The 21,269-nt window shown below is 36.7% G+C and overlaps 1 protein-coding gene across 6 annotated transcripts in view; it reads left to right on the top strand.

Moving 5' to 3' along the window:
* The window catches only part of HECTD1 (HECT domain E3 ubiquitin protein ligase 1), a 99,001-nt gene that overhangs the window by 56,024 nt on the left and 21,708 nt on the right, over window positions 1-21,269 (top strand). For 3 of the 6 annotated variants that reach the window (XM_004755145.3, XM_004755142.3, XM_004755141.3), the window contains exons 17-27: window positions 371-517; window positions 1,788-1,882; window positions 2,864-2,969; window positions 6,152-6,286; window positions 7,218-7,357; window positions 7,632-7,955; window positions 9,820-9,986; window positions 10,077-10,253; window positions 14,014-14,850; window positions 15,536-15,757; window positions 20,254-20,387. In XM_004755145.3, coding sequence (XP_004755202.1) covers window positions 371-517; window positions 1,788-1,882; window positions 2,864-2,969; window positions 6,152-6,286; window positions 7,218-7,357; window positions 7,632-7,955; window positions 9,820-9,986; window positions 10,077-10,253; window positions 14,014-14,850; window positions 15,536-15,757; window positions 20,254-20,387 — 2,484 coding nt within the window. The remainder of the gene's footprint in view (window positions 1-370; window positions 518-1,787; window positions 1,883-2,863; window positions 2,970-6,151; window positions 6,287-7,217; window positions 7,358-7,631; window positions 7,956-9,819; window positions 9,987-10,076; window positions 10,254-14,013; window positions 14,851-15,535; window positions 15,758-20,253; window positions 20,388-21,269) is intronic. The other 3 variants (XM_004755144.3, XM_004755143.3, XM_004755146.3) reach the window with 3 other exon arrangements.

The following is a 21,269-nucleotide window of genomic DNA, read 5'->3' as shown; positions in this document are numbered from 1 at the left end:
TATAAAATGTTTTGTGCACTGGGCGCCTGGTGACTCAGTCGGTTATGCGTCCGGACTCTTGATTTTGGTTCAGGTCATGATGTCAGGGTTATGAGATTGAGCCCTATATTGGCCTCTGCGCTCAGCCTGGAGCCTGCTTAAGATTTTCTCTTTCCCTCTCCCTCTGCCTCTCTTCATGCCTTCCCTCTCTTAAAAAAAATTGTTTTCTGACCCTGGCAGAGATATAATTTACATTAATAATTTGAACTCCCTATTCTTATTTAATATCTTACTTATTTTCTTGATAATTGATGTGATAAATTAAGTATATTAAGACCTTTTTTTTGGTCATTTTTGTCTTCATTAAATTTTTTTTTTTTTTTTTTTTTAGTGTATTGAGAGTGAGAACACTTGGAGAGATTTAATGAAGACAGCCTTAGAAAATCTAATTGTACTTTTGAAGGATGAAAACACAATTTCACCATATGAAATGTGTAGTAGTGGATTGGTGCAAGCACTGCTTACTGTTTTAAACAATGTAAGTTTACGAAATAGTACAAAACAGACTATAATACTTCTAACAATTATTTATAGCTACATTTTTGGCAGAGCATTTGTTTTATCAAGAAATATTTTAAAACTGAGGTAATAAATGTTAATACTTAAAATTTCTCTGGCTTTTCCTTTATGTTGTATCATTAGTTTGAGCCAGTTGAATTAATTAATTGAGTCTATTTTGATTTTTCAGTTTTTATTTTGTCAAGAAATGTTTGTTTTGTTTCTTTTGTCAAGAATTTTTTGTTGTGTGTTTGTTTTGTCAAATATTTAAAAACTGAGGTACTAAATGTTAATATTTATAATTTCTCTGGTCTTTTCTTTATGTTATATCATTAGTTTGAGCCACTTGAATTTAATAATTGAGTCTATTTAGATTTTTGAGTTTCCCAATTACAATTTATTCTAGATTTTTTTGACAAAACACTTTGGCCTAAGTTTTAACATTATTCACTGCTCTGATTTCTTCATAAAATGAAGTTATTCTATAGACCTTCTTAAGACCTTAAATTATATGCATAAAATTAATTTATGAACCATGACTGTTTAGGAAGTTACTGTAACTATTTGACAAGTATTTGCTAATAACGTTCTGCTTCTCGTCAACTTAGTCTACCTTTAGTATCTCTTAATTGTGATGAAAATCTTTATTTTCATGAATCATACCATATGTACTTATTATAACCAATTCTAACAAAATATAAAAAGTAAAAGTTTTCTTCTATTTTAGTTCTACTTCCCACTTTAATTTTTGCTCATACTGTATGTGGTAATAAACTCTTAAAATTCACTTTAACTTCTCTAAGTTGTGTATTCACTTCATCACTTCATTCACTTCAGTTTTACCACTTGCATAACTTCCATTTATGGAACTTATATTCACATTATATATCTTAGTGATATTTGTGAAATCATTGTTTTGGTGTACCAGTTATTTTTCCTAATACTGTTGAAATGGAAAATGTTCATTTGAAAATAATCTGATATCACCTTGCATACTACACTTTGGGAAAAGCTGACTAGCACATTCTATACAGGAAGTAAAAAAAAAAAAAAAAAGAAAAGTCTATGTTAGCTGTGCTCTACTAGTTATACAGCAAAAAGAATTTTAATTGAAAGAAAAGAATGATTTCACTTAGATTATATTGGTAATACTTTGTAATAATATATTAATATTTATCTTTGTAGTGTGTTTGATAAATTTTGGTAACAGCCTTAAAATGTTTTTTTTGTACCTTTTTAATTTTTTTTAGAGCATGGATTTAGATATGAAACAAGATTGTAGTCAACTGGTAGAAAGAATAAATGTTTTCAAGACAGCTTTTAGTGAAAATGAAGATGATGAAAGGTAAATCACTAAATTTCTTTTAATGTTTACAATGTTTGAAAGTTAGCATACTTCTTTAAAATTGTCTAATATAATGCTTATACACAAAATAGGAACTTTTAAAATTCAGTGATCAAAGTAGCTTTATACTTTAAATGTATAATAGGAAAGGCTTTTTAAAGCAATTTTTTTTTAATATGTTATTTATTTACTTGAGAGAAGAAGAGAGCATGAGCAGGGTGAGGTGCAGAGGGAGAAGCAGACTCCCTGTTGAGCAGGGAGCCTGATGTAGGATTTGATCCCAGGACTCTGGGATCATGACCCAGCTGAGCCACCCAGGCACCCCTGGAAACATCCTTTTACATAAATTCCTTTAAGTGGCATTACTGAGTTAAAGGTTGTAGGTGATCTTAAAAGTTTCTTGATAAAAATTGTCAAGTTACTTTCTAGAAACATTATACCAGCATTACCTTGCCAGCAAATAATATGATTTTCAAAACTTTGCTGTTTTATATATTTTATATGTATCAAATTTTAAGTAATAAAATTATTTAAACTTTTAAAAAAAGATTTATTTATTTATTTGTCAGAGAGAGAGAGAGAGAGAGTGCATGTACACAAGCAGGGGGAGTGGCCAGGAGAAGCAGGCTCTGCTCTCAGACTCCCTGCTGAGCAGGGAGCCTGATGTGGGGCTTCATTCATCCCAGGAGCTGGGATCAGGACTTGAGCCACCCAGGCGTCCCATCATTGTTTAAACTTTAAAAAATAAATTTTATGTCTACTTTGAATGCAGTTGATAAAAGTCTTATAGGTAAAATGAAATACTTTATTCTTGAGTGAAGAAAATTGAGTTGTGAGAGTATTTTTGTTTGCACCTACAAAATTAAACTTCTCTTTGCACTCATAAAGAAAGTAGGGGTCTTTATGAGGTTGGTAAACACAGTTCTGTATGAATTTGGTTATAAAATTATATAAATGCTCCTAATTATTTTTTCTTTGTAGTCGACCAGTAGTTGCATTGATTCGGAAGTTAATAGCTGTACTAGAGTCTATTGAACGTCTACCTCTCCATTTATATGATACACCTGGATCCACATATAACCTGCAGGTAATCATGAAAAATGTAGTCACGATTGCTTAATATGTTTAGGAGTAGTCTTTTACTTTGCTTAAGAAAACAAAAATAAGAACAAACTTTGTTTCACATTGTTTTAAGTTAACAATTCCGCTTACTCATTAAAGACTGTAATCCTAATGCCATTTGATTATTTTTAATAACTTGAATTATTAATATTTCAACTTTTAAAAATCAAATCACTGTGGATTTTTAATAAATATTTTTAAGTAGTAAATCATTTGGTTGAAGGTAAGTGGAAGAAGATGCTTTATCAGTGGAAAAGGCAGGAAAAAAGAAATGGGTCCTTTTGTTCTAGAATTATGAGTTAAGTCCTTTGGTCTCTATGAGTATCAGTAGATGAGAAAGTATAAAAATATTTTAAGGACAATTTTTCTTGCTTTATGTCATTTGGTAAAGCCAGGTGGCCTTCCTTACCTGTTCCTATTGATTATTTAGGAAATCTTGTGTTTTATAAGAAGCCTTGTTATTTTCCTAAATGTTTGGGTTGGCATTTACATTAATTTATTCTTGTATTCTTTTGTTAGCAGCTGGTATCCAAATGTGAATAGACAGAATAAATATTCTTTGTATGACTATCCCAGTACAGATCTTTATTATATCTTTTGTAGGTTACCTTAGTTTTCTTTATACGTCATTTTGCCTGAATTTTGCCTTTATCCAGTATTGGACTGCATGGAATAGTTTGTTTTTTTTTTCTTTTCTTTCTTTCTTTATTTTCTAAAGATTTTATTTATTTATTTGACAGAGATCACAAGTAGGCAGAGAGCTAGGCAGAGAGAGAAGGGGAAGCAGGCTCCCCGCTGAGCAGAGAGCCCGATGCGGGGCTCGATCCCAGGACACTGAGATCATGACCTGAGCCGAAGGCAGCGGCTTAATCCACTGAGCCACCCAGGCGCCCCTGGAATAGTTTCTTTTAAATACAGTCTTTACTAAGTGACTAAGAATTTGTATTTGCCAAAACAATGGTTACTCAAGGCAAAAATCTTGCCATACCCCCCAAGTATCCAAATGTTACCAAAGCCACTAGATTCCCAGACTAGAGAAGTTGTCCAGGGAGTTAAAGTATTTAGTTTGCTTGACATGGAATTATATATAACATGATGTTGAGATCTTCTTTGTGTTTCATTTTGGATTGAATAATGAAGAGGAGCAAGGGCTTTTTGGCACATCCCCCCTTTTTTTTCTTAAATATTTTATTTGTTAAGCAATCATTATGCCAAATGTGGGGTTCCAAGTTACAACCCCAAGATCGAGTCACATGGTCTACTGAGTCAGCTAGGCACCCCAGCACATCCTTTTTAAGGTTTTGTCCTTTTTTAGGCTCTATCCTCTTTTTATTTTTTTTAAGATTTTTATTTATTTGTGGGGCACCTAGGTGACTCAGTTGTTAAGTGTCTGCCTTCGGCTCAGGTCATGATCCCAGGGTCCTGGGATCAAGCTCCGCAGCAGGGAGCCTGCTTCCCCCTCTTTTACTCCCCCTGTTCATGTTCCCTATCTCACTGGCTCTCTCTCTGTCAAATAAATAAAGTCTTTAAAAAAAAAAAAAAGAAAGAAAGATTTTTATTTATTTGAGAGAGACAGAGCATGTGCAAGGGAGGGAAGAACCCTGGAATCATGAGTGAGCCAAAGGCAGCTGCTTAACCAACTGAGCCACCCAGGCACCCCAAGGCTTTATCCTTGTGAAGTGAATGATGCAGAGGTAAGTCTCAATGACTGGAAATTCCCCCGCTTGTACAGTCCTAGGAGCATCAACATCTTTTATTATGCACTTCCCATTTTAGGAGGCTGTACAAGAAGGCTGGTAATGTACCTTCTGGTAGTTTTGTAGTCTAAACTGTTACCCACATGCCCATATAAATATTTGATTATGTATCTATAGGAATTAGTGAAGATTTAAACAGTAGTGAAAACCACCTAAAATTGCTGGTTTCATACTTGTTTAATAAAATGGATTGGATTGGAAGCTATCTTGTATTTTTATTTTATTTTATTTTTAAAAGATCTTATTTATTTATTTGACACAGAGACAGAACACAAGCAGGGAAAGCAGCAGGCAAAAGGAGAGGGAGAAGCAGCCTCCTTGCTGAACAGGGAGCCTGACTGGGGGCTCGATCCCAGGACTCTGGGATCATAACCTGAGGAGCAGATGCTTAATCAGCTGAGCCATTCGGCGCCCTGTCTTGTATTTTTAAAAGTTTATTAGCAGTAGTGGAGCCTGGCTCCCTCAGTTGGTAGAGCCTGCGACTCGATCTTAGGGTTGTAAGTTTGAGCCCCATATTGGGCATAAAGCCTACCTAAAAAGTTGATTAGCCTTAGATTATTTAATATATTCTGTCTTTAAGGGAATAAATTAGGGGCTCCTGGGTGTCTCAGTTGGTTAAGTGCCTGCCTTCGTCTTCGGTCATGATCCCAGGGTCCTGGGATCCAGTCTGCCATCAGGGTCCCTGCACAGTGGGCAGCCTGCTTCTCTCTCTGCCTGCTGCTCCCCCTGCTTGTATTCTCTCCCTCTCTCTATGACAAATAATAAAATCTTAAAAAAAAAAATGAATGATTAAAAAAATAAAGGAATGAATTAGCTTAATAATGAGCTATTCTTCATAACTTTCCTGGAAATTGAAACTTGTAAGGAATACAGTACTTCTGTTACAGTGTTTTACGATTTCTTTAAACCATGTGTATTTGAAGTTGTTTAGAAATTTCTAAGTACATTGTTAACTTTCTTGAAAGCCAGTATCACTTGTTCAATGGTACTTTTAAATTTTATTTACTTGTAAAGATTTTATTTATTTATTTGAGAGAGAAAGAGAGAGAGGAAGAACTGAGGGAGGAGCAGAGGGAGAGGGACAAGCAGACTCTGTACTGAGCATGGAGCCTGATGTTGTACTTGATCTTATAACACTGAGATCATTCCCCGAGCTGAAATCAAGAGACGGACAGTTAACTGACTAAGCCACCCAGGTGCCCCCAGTGGCCCTTTGTTTTTTTTAAAAAAAAAAAAAAAGAAAGAAAGAAAGAAAACACACATTGGTCCTTCTTCTAGGGTTATACTATAACTTAAAATTTTCAATTACTATTAAGAATGTTTCTCATTTTTACAGTTCTGAGAGAAAAACAAGATACTTTCTGAAGCAGTCTTATCATTTTTTGCACAGATACTTACAAGAAGATTAAGATTTCGGTTGGAACGTGCACCTGGTGAAACTGCTTTGATAGACAGGACTGGCAGGATGTTGAAGATGGAACCCCTGGCTACAGTTGAATCTCTGGAGCAGTATCTCTTAAAAATGGTGAGTTTCTGGCAAGGCCGTGGTGAAATAGGCATTCTCTGCTATGGGGTTTAACCCTTTAGAAAAGAAGTTGCAGAAGTACATATGCAGAGTTATGTTATGGTAATGCACTTTGACCTTGTAATTCCATTTTTTTGTACTCTATTTTAAGAAAGTAATCTTTATGCACTATAAATGCTTTCTTCATTAAGAGGTTTATTAGAGACATTTGTGATACTAAAGTCATGAACAAAACCTTAATGCCAGTCAATAAGATGTCTATCAAGCTGATAATTATTTCCATTAATTTGAATATTATGTAGCTATTAAAATGTATAAAGACCAATATGGAAAAAAAAATTTGGTACAGTATGATCAGATGTTGTTTTACCTTGTTTGTTGAAATAATGGAGTAAACAAATATTCTATGATATTAATAGTTGATATTTTGGTTGTAGAAATTTGAGTATTTCTGGTTTTTTTCCCCACAGATACTCTTTTTTTAAAAAAAGATTTACTTATTTGTGAGAGAGTGCATGTGTGGTGGGGAGGAGGCAGAGGGAGAAGAAGAGAATCTCAAGTAGCCACCTTGCTGAGCATGGAGCCCACTGTAGGATTTTCCCCATGTAGTCTTTAATGAGTAATTGCTGGGATAAAATAAGTCAAATTGGGGCACCTGGGTGGCTCATTCGGTTAAGAGGCTTCCTTCAGCTCAGGTCAAGATCTCAGGGTCCTGGGACTGAGCCTGAGCCCTACATTGGGCTCCCTGCTCAGCGGGGAGTCTGCTTATTCCTCTGCAGCCCCCCTCCCCACCCCACCCCTGCCGTGCTCTCTCTCTCATAGGTAAATAAACTCAAAAAAGTAAGTCACATTAAAGGAGAGGGAAAAGTGGGCAGTGCATTTGAAAATAGCATTATTAAGGTGAGTGTCTTCCATATTTTCTTTGGTGTAGGTAGCAAAGCAGTGGTACGATTTTGACCGATCTTCATTTGTCTTTGTTCGGAAATTAAGAGAAGGCCAAAATTTTATATTTCGGCACCAGCATGATTTTGATGAAAATGGAATCATTTATTGGATTGGGACAAATGCGAAGTAAGTCATGCTCTTTAATGTAGAGTGAAAATATTCACCTGGACAAAGAATTCTAGATGGTAGAATAAAATTATTAACCACTCTGATTATCTTACACTTTAAGGAATTTTATCTTATAGCTTAAACATAAGACTATCTCAGTTTATTTTTATAAGGAAAATATAAATTGTCAGTTTTAGAATTTTAAAAAATACGATTTTATGTGGAAAACTGGTATGAATATATTGCAGTTATTTTAATAGTGTTAACTACTAATTTTTTTTATTTTATTTAGAACTGCATATGAATGGGTAAATCCAGCTGCTTATGGACTTGTAGTAGTAACATCATCAGAAGGAAGAAATCTACCATATGGCCGCTTAGAAGACATACTAAGTCGTGATAATTCAGCTTTAAATTGCCATAGCAATGACGATAAGAATGCCTGGTTTGCCATAGATCTGGGTCTCTGGGTGATACCATCAGCATATACACTTCGTCATGCTCGTGGTTATGGAAGGTCTGCCCTGAGAAATTGGGTTTTCCAGGTATCCAAAGATGGACAGAACTGGACTTCTTTATATACCCATGTTGATGACTGCAGTCTCAATGAACCAGGGTTAGTTGAGGAGTCTTTGCAAATTGAAAAACTGAGTAAAGAGCTTTGTTTATTTTTATGACTGTATGCTCTTAGAGCTCTCTTCTTTGTGAAATATTAAAGCAAGTTTCTCTTTAAAAATATCACTGGAGGGATGCCTGAGTGGCTCAGTTGGTTAAGTGGCTGCCTTGGGCTTGGGTCATGATCCCTACTCGGAAGAAGTAGGCTCCTTGCACAGTAGGAAGCCTACTTCTTCCTCTCCCTCTGCATGCCACTCCCCTGCTTCTGCACTCTGACAAATAAATAAAATCTTAAAAAAAAAAAATCATTTGGTACTATAATTTAGGTATTAAAACTTTGAAATGATAATTTTACCAAAACTTTTTTTTTAAGATTTTTTTTTTTAAAGATTTTATTTATTTATTTGACAGAGAGAGATCACAAGTAGGCAGAGAGGCAGGTAGAGGGAGAAAGAGGAGGAAGCAGGCTCCCTGCTGAGCAGAGAGCCCGACGCGGGACTCGATCCCAGGACCCTGAGATTGTGACCTGAGCCAAAGGCAGCGGCTTAACCCACTGAGCCACCCAGGCGCCCCTAAGATTTTTTTTTAAGGGTTTTATTTATTTGTCAGAAAGAGAGAGCAAGCACAGGCAGGCAGAATGGCAGGCAGAGGCAGAGGAAGAAGCAGGCTCCCTGCCGAGCAAGTAGCCTGATGTGGGACTCGATCCCAGGATGCTGGGATCATGACTCGAGCCAAAGGCAGACGCTTAACCAATTGAGCCACCTAGGCATCCCCCCCCCCTTTTTTTAAAGATTTTATTTATTTATTTGACAGAGATCACAAGTAGACAGAGAGGCAGACAGAGAGAGGGGGGGGGGAAGCAGGCTCCCCACCAAGCAGAGAGCCCGATACGGGGCTTGATCCCAGGACTCTGAAATCACGACCTGAGCCGAATATAGTATACTAATAAAAACAAAAAATGGAATTAATTTTTTACTGAACTTTACATGTATATATGTGACATATGTGTATATTCTACAGATTAACAGTAGTTACTGCTGCTTAAAGAAATATGGCTAACTTTTAAATTTTTCTTATTTTTATATTCTTTTTCTAAATTTTATATATTGGTCATATATATATTTTAAAAACAAAGTATTATATTCCTTTTTAAAAACTTTATTTGAGAGAGAGTGTGCGTGCAGAAGGGGCAGAGAGAGCAGGAGAGGGAGGAGTCCATGCTGAACACGGGGGTCAATGCTGCCAATCCCATGGCCCTGAGATAACAACCTGAACTGAAACCAGAAGTCTGACACTCAACTGAGCCACCCAGGTTCCCCCAAAAGTACTGTATTTCAAAAAATTTTAGTCCTGCTAAATTTTAATAGAACAGTGTGGCACATTTTGAGAGAATATAGGGCATAGAGTTAAATTACTTTCTGCATTTCATGTAGTATGGAGAGAACTCCTTAATATTTGAATTTATAGATAATATTTTCAGGCTTTAAATTTAATAATATATTATTTTAAACTTTGCAAGAATTTTAAAAAATCTTTTTCATCCTAGGCATATTTGTTACTCTTAAAATTTCTTGTTTTATTTCTTGTCTTCATTTCTTTTTATTGATCATAAATCATTTAAAGTTATGAGACATTAATCGTACACATTTAAACATTTCATTTTTAACTTAATTTCTTGATGTCTGATTTTCTCCTTTGATATCTTGATTTTTACGTAACAAACTGTGGAATTCAGTAACAGACTGAATGTGGAAGTTTGTTTATTTTTTCTGTTGGTCTCTATTATGTAAAAAATCTTCCCCACCTTAAACATCCTTTTCATCTGTTTTAAAACATTACACCATTTTTTCCTAACACATTCACAGGTCAACAGCAACCTGGCCTCTTGATCCACCAAAGGATGAGAAACAAGGTTGGCGACATGTGAGAATTAAACAGATGGGGAAGAATGCTAGTGGACAAACCCACTACCTGTCACTCTCTGGATTTGAACTTTATGGCACTGTAAATGGAGTATGTGAAGACCAGCTAGGTAAAGAGATGAAGCTGGGTTTTAACTTACTGAAACAGTTCTCTTTATAAAATGTGACCTGTTTATATTTCTTGAATTTCTACTTTACAGGGAAAGCAGCTAAGGAAGCAGAAGCTAATCTTAGAAGACAGAGACGTCTAGTTCGCTCCCAGGTTCTGAAATACATGGTTCCAGGGGCTCGTGTGATTAGAGGCCTTGATTGGAAATGGAGAGATCAGGATGGCAGCCCACAAGGAGAAGGTACCGTCACAGGGGAACTGCATAATGGTGAGTAGGTGCTTAGCATTTTAGTGTAGGAATGGAGTACTTAAATAACAAAGTATTTTTCATTATTTTGGGATAGTTTACAAATTGTATAAATGTCCCAGCACTCTAGAGAACTGTATTGATTTCACTCTAAAAATGGAAAAATCATTTATTTAGAATTATGGAAAAATTTTAATTTCTGTTTTGATTTAGAACTTATTGCTAGTATTCTAAAATGATTAATAAGTTAGTATAAGTTGACTATTCTAAAGACACATTTTCTGCTGCTTTTTTTGGTCTATTATTCATAAGTTTTCATTGATCTTTGATTTCTTAGGCTTTTCTTGTTAGTGTGATAGGAATGAGGCAGTAATTTTTTATTCTTTTATAAGTCATGTATAAGAAAAAACATTAACATTTTTAGCAACTGTTTTTAAATAAAGCATAGATAAAGAATTGTAGCCTTTTCGTTTATTATTAGGTTTTAAAATAACATTCCTAACGTTTCTCAGTCTACCAGCTTTTCTTTGGATTTTAAACTTTGATATTTTATAAGGTAAGGGTTGTTGTTGTTTAAATCAAATTCATACCCACGTGGTAAATTGCTCTTAAATTCCCAGAAGCAACTTAAAATGCCTAGTGTTTTTTCTTAATAAATACTCAAAAGGTTGATTTATTCGTAAATGATTTGCCTAGCAAGTAGTGTGTTCTTAAGAATTTTGCTTGGCATTAAGAACAAAAAGGAGTAAAATGTTCATATTCTTAACTTAAACGAGATATCTGAAGAGCTATAATAAAGGTGACAGTGCTTAGGAGAGTGACTAATACTTAGTATTTTGATATATTCATGTTCTACGTGATATAGGCATTTATTTACCTAAATACATTCTTGATTTTATGGTTTTTGAGATTCTTTTCCTTGTATCATCTTACTACTTAATGCATTTTTTAAAAAAGATTTTATTTATTTATTAGAGTGAGAGAGAGAGCATGAGCAGGGGGTAGGAGCAGAAACAAAGGGACAGGCAGACTTCCCGCTGAGTGGGGAGCCCAATGTGGGACTCAATCCCAGGACCTTGGGATTATGACCTGAGCAGAAGGCAGACACTTAACCAACTGAGCCATCCAAGGGACCTACTTAATCGATTTCTGTTCAGTTATACTGTAACTGCAAATTGTTCCTGCCTTCTCAGTGAATGAGCAAAGATATAACTGCCCACATTCATAAAAACCAATAATAGTTGACATGACAGTAGTACCATTCAACCCAGAAATTTTAAATGTTTTTAGACCTCTTAATGATACTTAGTTAATATTCTAAATTGTTTGTTTTGGCTTTTAAGTGTGTGGACTAGTTAGGAGTATATGAGTGCAGTTTATTTTTCTCAGGCTGGACTCAGCTGAAGTGACTGCCTTGGAAAATGGGAATCTTAATTTTAGAATTTAGTATAAGAAAAGCTTTTTTGGCTGACTGGATTAGTGTAGAGTTTCAGCTGACCAAGTTGGCTGGTCATATTGAGTCTTATATTGAAACCATTATGTTAGCAGAAGTGCTTAGCTTTCAAATAGTAAACCAACCATTTCTTTTTCTTTCTTTCTTTTTTCAAATTTTTTTTTTTTAAAGATTTTATTTATTTATTTGTCAGAGAGAGAGCGAGCGAGAGCGAGCATAGGCAGACAGAGTGGAAGGCAGAGTCAGAGGGAGAAGCAGGCTCCCTGCAGAGCAAGGAGCCCGATGTGGGACTCAATCCCAGGACGCTGGGATCATGACCTGAGCCGAAGGCAGCTGCTTAACCAACTGAGCCACCCAGGCGTCCCCGTTTTTCAAATTTTTAACATTTTACTTTTAAGTACTCTCTGTACCTGATGTAGGGCTTGAACTCACAACCCCAAGATAAAGAATCATACACTCCACTGACTGAACACACTCCACTGACTAAACCAACCATTTCTTTTGGTGGGGAGGGGCACAGAGAGAGGGAGAGAATCTTAGGCAGGCCCCACATCCAGTGTGGAGCCTGATGTGGAGCTCGGATTTCATAACCCTGAGATCACAACCTGAGCTGAAATCAAGAGTTGGGTGCTTAACTGAGCCACCTGGGTGCCCCAAATATCTTTCCTTTCTAAAGAATCTAGGTGTCAGTGGAAAAACCCTTTCCCCCCATCTATTCCACAAAAATGAGTCCCTACCCTGTACTGGTATTTTTGGTAAATTGTTAGATTTCATGTAAACAAAAAAGTATAACTTCCTGCCTTCTGAGTGAGACAGATGAACATACATTTACAGATCTTTTTTCCTTTTTTTAATATTTTATTTATTTATTTGACAGACAGAGTTCACAAGTAGGCAGAGAGGCAGACAGAGAGAGAGGAGGAAGCAGGCTCCCCGCTGAGTAGAGAGCCCGATGTGGGGCTCCATCCCAGGACCCCGGGACCATGACCCGAGCCGAAGGCAGAGGCTTTAACCCACTGAGCCACGCAGGCGCCCCACCTTTACAGATCTTGATGACTGCTATGAAATAAATAAATTATCAGCATATTTTTGGGCCAATTAATGTACTATAATGCTATTTTTATTTGGAATTGGTAGATGTTTTTGAGCCTCTCCTTTATTCACACTATTCCATGTTGCAGAAGAGATGGTTAAATGTTGGTTCTTCCAAACTTATTTCAGGATATGGAATAAATGGGAGTAATTGAAATTTCATCAAAACTAGATTATGTAGATTTAGGGCTGTTAGTTTTTCTCTCATAGAACTCCTATGCAGATAATAATCCCCACAGATGATTCAGTATTACTTATAACTCTCTGAGCCTCATCATAAACATATATGAATTTGTTACGTGTGTGTGGTTGTGTGCGCATGCATGGGAGTACTTGCGTGTATAGGTGAAGTACTTTAAGACTTTAGAAAAACTTAAGCGTGTTGTATTTTTATGTGTTGTGTTTTCCCTGAAGTAGTTAGCTGATAACACTAAACTAAGATTGTAAAATTTTCATTATTTTCCATTCTGCTAGGCAATTTGTTTTACTGCTTTTGGAATTTAATTACTGTTTTTTAAAAAGAACAAGTATTGTTTTACAAGTGCAAGTCAATATACATTGAATATCATGTTCATTAGTTCTTTGCACATTATTACCTTTAGTTTATAGGTTCTAATAAAGAGCCTAGCAATATTTTAAAAATTTTGTTTTTAGAATTTTCTGTGCTTATTCAAATATATTAAACTTAATCATAAGAAAACCATGTAACCACTGAACTTTGAGAACACAACCGAAATGCTAACTTAGTGTTATTTGAGCTGGTCACCTAAAATTTGTACAGTAATATATGAATATTTTGTCAATTATTAGAATTTAGCCCAAACATAAAAATTAATGATAAGTCAGAACTTTTTTCTAAAAAGAACATTTGACCACGTAATCACATTTAGCAATTAAAAAACCTTTTTTTAGATATCATCTGTACTTAACTGAAGGTGTAGTATATCACCATTTGTATCAGTCTTTTTACAGTTTTTAATAGTTCTTCCCCTTAAAAGACACCCCAATAGATGTAAACATGACCCTTACGTTGTTTTCAGATATCAGCAGAGCATGCAGTTCAGAAATAAGAGAAATAAAAGGAAGAATTTAATTTTAGTTGGCAGACCTTAAGTGGCTATAGAAATTCAGAGAAGTACAGCAGTGATGAAAAGCTGATCCCATATTGTGGAGCTACTGTCTGACACGCTCCTCTCTGCTTTCTGCTGGGTCTCACAAACTCCTGTCCCTTTCCAGGCTGGATTGATGTCACCTGGGATGCTGGTGGCTCAAACTCTTACCGTATGGGCGCAGAAGGAAAATTTGACCTCAAGCTTGCACCAGGGTACGACCCTGATACAGTGGCATCACCCAAACCTGTTTCATCCACTGTTTCAGGCACAACGCAATCATGGAGCAGCTTGGTGAAAAACAACTGTCCAGACAAGACCTCTGCTGCTGCAGGCTCCTCAAGTAGAAAAGGAAGCAGCAGTTCTGTGTGTAGCGTGGCCAGTAGCAGCGACATCAGCTTGGGTTCGACCAAAACGGAACGGAGATCAGAAATTGTAATGGAACACAGTATAGTTTCAGGAGCTGATGTCCATGAACCAATTGTTGTTCTTTCATCTGCTGAAAACGTCCCTCAAACAGAAGTAGGGTCATCTTCCAGTGCAAGCACCAGCACCTTAACAGCGGAAACGGGAAGTGAAAATGCTGAAAGAAAGTTAGGCCCCGATAGTTCTGTTCGCACTCCTGGGGAGTCTAGTGCAATATCCATGGGAATTGTTAGTGTTAGCTCTCCTGATGTTAGTTCAGTGTCTGAGTTAACTAATAAAGAAGCAGCTTCACAACGGCCCCTTAGCTCTTCAGCAAGTAACAGACTGTCAGTGAGTTCTTTGTTGGCTGCTGGGGCCCCTATGAGCTCTAGTGCAAGTGTACCTAATCTGTCCTCAAGAGAAACATCTAGCTTGGAGAGTTTTGTAAGGAGAGTGGCAAACATAGCACGGACTAATGCCACGAACAACATGAATCTAAGCCGAAGCAGCAGTGATAACAACACTAATACTTTGGGGAGGAATGTGATGAGCACAGCAAGTAAGTGAGCTTTTCCTTATGGAACCCAATGGTTTTTCCACTCGGAGGGATGTACAGTAGGGTTTCTTGTTCAGTGGGTTCTGGCTGCAGTCTTTAACTAGATTGTTAACCGTGTTACATACAACTACGTCAGATTTAGCACTTCAGGAATCTGCAGTTCTATAGAATCATGATCTCTTAAGAATTCAGATCAGGTGTGATAAAGAACCTCTTAATCCAGAAGGATAAAACAGTAACACACTTCTGTTTTTCACTCTTCTAAAATAATTGTTAAGTTCAGCTGCATGAGGATAATAGATGACTATTAAATATTGTTATCGTCAATTGAAATCAGAGCATCACACTTGTTTAACTTTTTCTTAGGTCCTAAATTGATACTAGCTTCTGGAAGGTATTTAATTCTAACGTAAGCTAATGGGTTAAAGTAATTCCTTTGGAAAATGTCATTGGGAATTAGTTCATTGCCTGTTTCGGTTTTTGAAAAAGCAAGGCTTAATTTTTTGGAAAAATAACTGCTATACAAACAAGGATTCCTAGTTGGATTTCAGTTGGGTTCCCAAAGTTGTTGCTTTTCAGCCTTTTAATAATTAGTGTTTCATGATCTCATTCTAAATATATAATCTAGTTTTTCTTAGGTTTATACAATCCCACCAATTGTACTGATTTGCTTCATTTTTATCTTTAGCTTCTCCTCTTATGGGTGCTCAGAGTTTTCCCAATTTGACCACACCTGGTACCACATCAACAGTGACAATGTCAACATCCAGTGTGACTAGCAGCAGCAATGTAGCCACAGCAACAACAGTTTTATCAGTTGGTCAGTCCTTAAGTAATACTTTAACTACCAGCCTCACATCAACCTCCAGTGAGAGTGACACAGGTCAGGAAGCAGAATATTCCTTATATGGTAAGTTATAGTTTAAAATACTTAGGTATTTGTGTAGTGATGCTTTTAGTATGTTTTCCTGCTATGTTGTTTTTAACTGTCAATTAGAAAATAATTATCCACTCTTTTTTTTTTTTAAAGATTTTATTTATTTGACAGAGATCACAAGTAGGCAGAGAGGCAGGCAGAGAGAGAGAAAGGGAAGCAGGCTCCCTGTGGAGCAGAGAGCCTGATGCGGGGCTCGATCCCAGGACGCTGAGATCATTACCCGAGCCGAAGGCAGCGGCTTAACCCACTGAGCCACCCAGGCACCCCAAAATAATTATCCACTCTTAATTAAAGATATGGCATCTTCATATAAGATGAAAGAACTCTGTGCTATGGGGGACATTAAATTATCTGATCATAAGCGGACATCTAGGAACTTTTGTGTCCTCCTTTTTTACCTTTTGTGCACTTATGAAGTTTTATTAGAATATATTTGACATCAGAAAAGAAGTGTAAGAGATTAATAAGCTTTGTGAAGTTATATTCTTTGTATACTATAATGTAAGAGGAAAAACACTCCCCCTGTGTATCTCCTCTCTTGTACACTCTATTCACAGAACACTTCACTGCTAACACCACTGACTACCAGATGTTTTTGAAGTTTTCCTATACCAAGCAGTTTTCAGACTATCACCTGCGTGTCATACAGTTTAACTCAGTCACTCAGTTCTAGCACCGTTAACTACTTGGACATAGTGTCACGTCCCATAGGTAAAGGACTTGGTTCCATACCACCACCTCCCCACCCCTTCAGACACTGAATTGAAAGTCCAGGTTGTCATCTGTGCTACATACTGGCTATAAATTGGAGGCTTCCATGACCCTCTGCTCCGGCTTGATTAATTTGCTGAAGTGGCTTACAGGATTCAGGAAAACATTTTATTTACTAGAGTAACCGTTTCTAACAAGAAGTGTATAATTCAGGAACAGCCAGATGGAAGAGTTGCATAGGGTGAGGTCTGGAAGGTCCCAAGCACAAGAGTATTTGTGCCTTTGGAGTCTGGGGACTGCCATTCCATGGATGGATCTTTGATACAGCTCTTTGAATCCTCTATTTGTCAGGGTGGAGGGAGGAGGTGTTTAGAGGGTTCATGACTTAAGCATGAATGATTAAATTATTAGCCATTGGTGATTGGACTCAGTACCTGGCCCCTCTTCTTTCCAAAGAAAGGGATTATCTTTCCAGATATCTCTTTTTATTCAGAGATAATAATTTCACATTGTGAAATTATTTTCACATTGTTCAGTGTGTTTCTACAGTGTTTGACTATGTGACCATTATATAATAAATTCTCCATTTTGGACATTTAAGTTACACCTTTTCGTTACTATAAACATTGTTATGAATCAGCATCTTTGAATTATACTGTTGTGTATTCCCTTAAGGTACTTTTTAAAAAAGAAGTAGTGGTTGAATTGCCTTTCAAAAAGGTTGCACTTCGATCATTATTGTTGTTGAATATCCTTTACCATGCATACATAGATACATACATTCATACATCCTTGATGCCCTTGCTGGTTCTTTTCTTTGTTTTAAAAAGATTATTTATTTATTTAAGGAGAGAGAGAGAGAGAGATTGAGAGATTGAGAGAATAAGGGGAGGGGCAGAGGGAGAAGCAAACTCCCTGTGGAGTAGGGAGCCTGTTGTGGAACTTGATCCCAGTACGGTGGGATCATGACCTGAGCTAAAGGCAGACGCTTAACTGACTGAGCCACCCAGGCACCTGCCTGATCTTTTTAAAAATTGAATTTGTTGGGGTGCCTGGATGGCTCAGTGGGTTAAAGCTGCTGCCTTCGGCTCAGGTCATGATCCCAGGGTCCTAGGGTCGAGCCCCTCATCGGGCTCTCTGCTCAGTGGGGAGCTTGCTTCCCTTCCTCTCTATCTGCCTGCCTCTCTGCCTACTTGTGGTCTCTGTCTGTCAAGTAAATAAATAAAATCTTTTTTAAAAAATTGAATTTGTTAATTTCAAATATTTCAAGTACTATTTTATGTAAATCTTACTTTAATGTTTTCTTTTTTTCTCTGAATGTGTCCTTTCCTATTCCAAGCCAAAAATTGGGTCTGATGTTCTATGGTTTTAAGAGAATCATCGTATTTCTCTGCGTCTGCCTTATCTATTAAATGTGTATGTAGCAAAATGGTGATGGTGATTATACCAGAGTATGTAAATTCATTGAATAAACTATATTCCACTCTGGCTTTTCTCATGGAGCCCCTCTGCCCATCTCTACTCATTGGTTACATGTTAACGTTAGGCTTTATTGATCATGTGAAAGTTAAGTAGGTTATGGGTATGTTAGTGGGAAAAAATATTAAATAGGGCTACTGGTTGCCTTTTGAAAATTATTGTTAGAAGAATACAATTTCCTTTTTCACATTTCTAAAACTGGAGGACTCTTTAAGGGTGCTGCTTTGAAGAATCAGAGGAACATCTGCATTATAAAATAATTTCTGTATGCAGACTTTTACTGTGTCAGGTTTTGAGGGGCGTGATTCTGTGATACAGTCAAATCTATGAAATAAGGAGCTATTTAAATGTTCTTATACTCTGCTAAAGAGAAGATCATGATTTAAAAAAAGCCTTGATTTCAGTGAATTATAATATGTGAAAGATGGGATTTCAGTATCTAAAGTCAGATTGTTTTCCTTTGATAGTTAGTCAAAAGTGGAATTGATTGTGTGTGTGTGTGTGTGTGTTTGTGTACTACCACATTATGTTCATGAGAACCAGTCCTAAATTACAGGATGGCACCTTAACATGTTTTAGGGATAATATATTTCATCAAATTTAAGATTCCATTAATTATAATTATTTTATGTCACTAAGGAAAAAATACTGCCAATTTAGCTGTGACTTGCCATTGCTTGTAAGACACATTCTGATTCCAGAATATTAAAGTGTTAAAAAAAAATGTGTGCCTTAGAAACTCATTGAATATCGTATCAGGCCTCTTTCTTCTACTAACCGTCTAGTAAAAGGTATTAAATTTTAATCTTGTGTAATTATTAGATTTAAAATATATATATTTTGTTCATAGGTTTGCAGATAAAAGATTCTTCCAAGTGATTATAAATTGTTTTCTCAATGTTCTTTTGGAATATAGAGTGTGTATTGTCTTTTTATTCACAGAAATTTTTTTTTTCATATTCAGTAAAACTCCTGTTTTAGTCCCATTATTACTTTCTATTTTCAGTTCTCGTGCAGAACAGCTTGTCAGCATCTTCATTGTGTGGGACTGTTTATCTGACACAGACTTCATGGGATGGGGGAATATGGATAATGTGAAAGATGGTACATGTATTAGTTCATAGTACATAGGCAGTATCATTAAGTAATTGTTATTTTTAACCTGCCAGGTCACATAGCTAAACCCAGCCTCTCTGATTGACTTTATTCTGCCTTTTCCCTTATATGATAGTTTACAGTTTCTATTTATATATTTTCCTTTTAAAAAATTGTCTTTTGAGATCATGACCGGTTGGGAGCGACAGAGGGAGAAAGAGAATCTTAATCAGGTTCCATGCCCCATGTGGAGCCCATTGTAGGGCGCAGCCTTGTGACCCTGAGATCATGACCTGAGCTGAAATCAAGAGCCAGATGCTTGGGGCGCCTGGGTGGCTCAGTGGGTTAAGCCTCTGCCTTCGGCTCGGGTCATGATCTCAGGGTCCTGGGATCGAGCCCCACATCGGGCTCTCTGCTCAGCAGGGAGCCTGCTCCTCCCCAACTCTCTCTCTACCTGCCTCATCTCTGCTTACTTGTGATTCCTCTGTCAAATAACTAAATAAAATCTTAAAAAAAAAAAAAAGTCAGATGCTTAACTGATTGAACCATCCAGCCACCCCTCATTTGTTTACTTTTTAAATGCCTTTCTCCCCCCATCTCCACTGATCGAATGGGAGATCCTACCATGTCTGTTTACAGGTATATATATCTGGTGCCTAACACAGTTTTTGGCACAAGTCATGTCATGCTTCCTATGGCTGATACAGACATTGGTGATAGGATTGTTATTTTTTTTTTTTTTAAGAGATACAAGTAGGCAGAGAGGCAGGCAGAGAGAGAGAGGGAAGCAGACTCCCCACTGAGCAGAGAGCCTGATGCAGGGCTCGATCCCAGGACCCTGGTTCCATGACCTGAGCTGAAGGCAGAAGCTTTAATCCACTGAGGCACCCAGGCTCCCCAGGATTGTTATTTTTAAACCCAGTCCATATTGTTGATCTTTTTCATTATGAGTTTGTAGACTTGGATTTAGTTTGTGGTTATCCTTTATCTTGTGTTGTGTTCTACCATTCTTGTGACCAACATTCATTTTATATTTGTGGTGGTGGAAGAAGGGTGGCATCAGTCAGTGTGGTTTTTATACTTGTCTCTTGAATTTTTCCTTTGTTTTGTAAGACCAGTACACAGTTACCTTATAATGCTTTGTTAATTATGTTGAGAATAAGATTGTTGTTTTTCTTTTCTAGATTTCCTGGATAGCTGTCGTGCCAGTACTCTGTTAGCTGAGTTAGATGATGATGAAGACTTGCCTGAGCCAGATGAGGAAGATGATGAGAATGAAGATGACAATCAGGAGGACCAAGAATACGAGGAGGTTATGGTAGAGAGAGTGTCTCCCATTCTCTTAACTAACATAAGATGTTTATAATTGAAATGAAAAGAGGAAAAGCTAAGTCCTGGTTAAACTTTGAAATAGGAAAATATGGGATGAGTATGAAAAATGTGGTTAATTAAGAAAAGCACCTTTAATCTGAACATTTATGATTCTCTTTTAAGAGAGAATAAATTGGTTGTATTTGGAGAATACTAAAATGTCACATGCTGATGTTTTAACAGGTTTAAAAGTGTAAAGAACTGCACTGATCTTGAAGAATATAATTTTTATGTTCCTTTCACAATAATTAGACTATTTCATTTTTTTTTTAAAGATTTTATTTATTTATTTGAAAAGAGAGAGAGAGATCATGCATAAGCAGGAGGAGTGGCAGGGAGAGGGAGTAGCAGGCTCCTTGCTTGATAGAGCACTCGATCCCATGACCCTGGAACTGGGACCCGAACTGAAGGCAGACACTCAACCAACTGAGCCACCCAGGCACTCTAGTTAAACTATTTTAGTATGTACTGTTTTGTGGGCAGTATCTCCGTATTATTTCATCATTCTTTATAGCTGTGAGGTAGAGACATGGAAGAAATAATATGTCCTAGTTAATCTATCAGTTAAGTACAAAAGTAGGGACCTAAGCTTAGGAAGTGTGATCCAGAACTCTTAATGTTTAACCACTACGATTATCTTCAAACTGAACTTATACCTGGAAATACCCTTATTGTAACTTGTATATTTTTTATTTTTCTTTATAAAATGTTATTAGATTTTTTAAAATTTCACAGGTTGCTTTTTAATGGTGTGAAGGACTCCCAAGAAATTCTTTTAGTATGTCTTACATAAAAACAAATATTACTGTAACATATTTCTTGTGAAGGT

Source organism: Mustela putorius, unplaced genomic scaffold, assembly GCF_011764305.1.
Source record: "Mustela putorius furo isolate JIRA1106 unplaced genomic scaffold, ASM1176430v1.1 tig00003898_pilon_pilon_pilon, whole genome shotgun sequence".
NCBI lineage: Eukaryota > Metazoa > Chordata > Mammalia > Carnivora > Mustelidae > Mustela > Mustela putorius.
The sequence above is the reverse complement of the archived record's forward strand: the minus strand, read 5'-3'. Positions and strand labels throughout refer to the sequence as shown.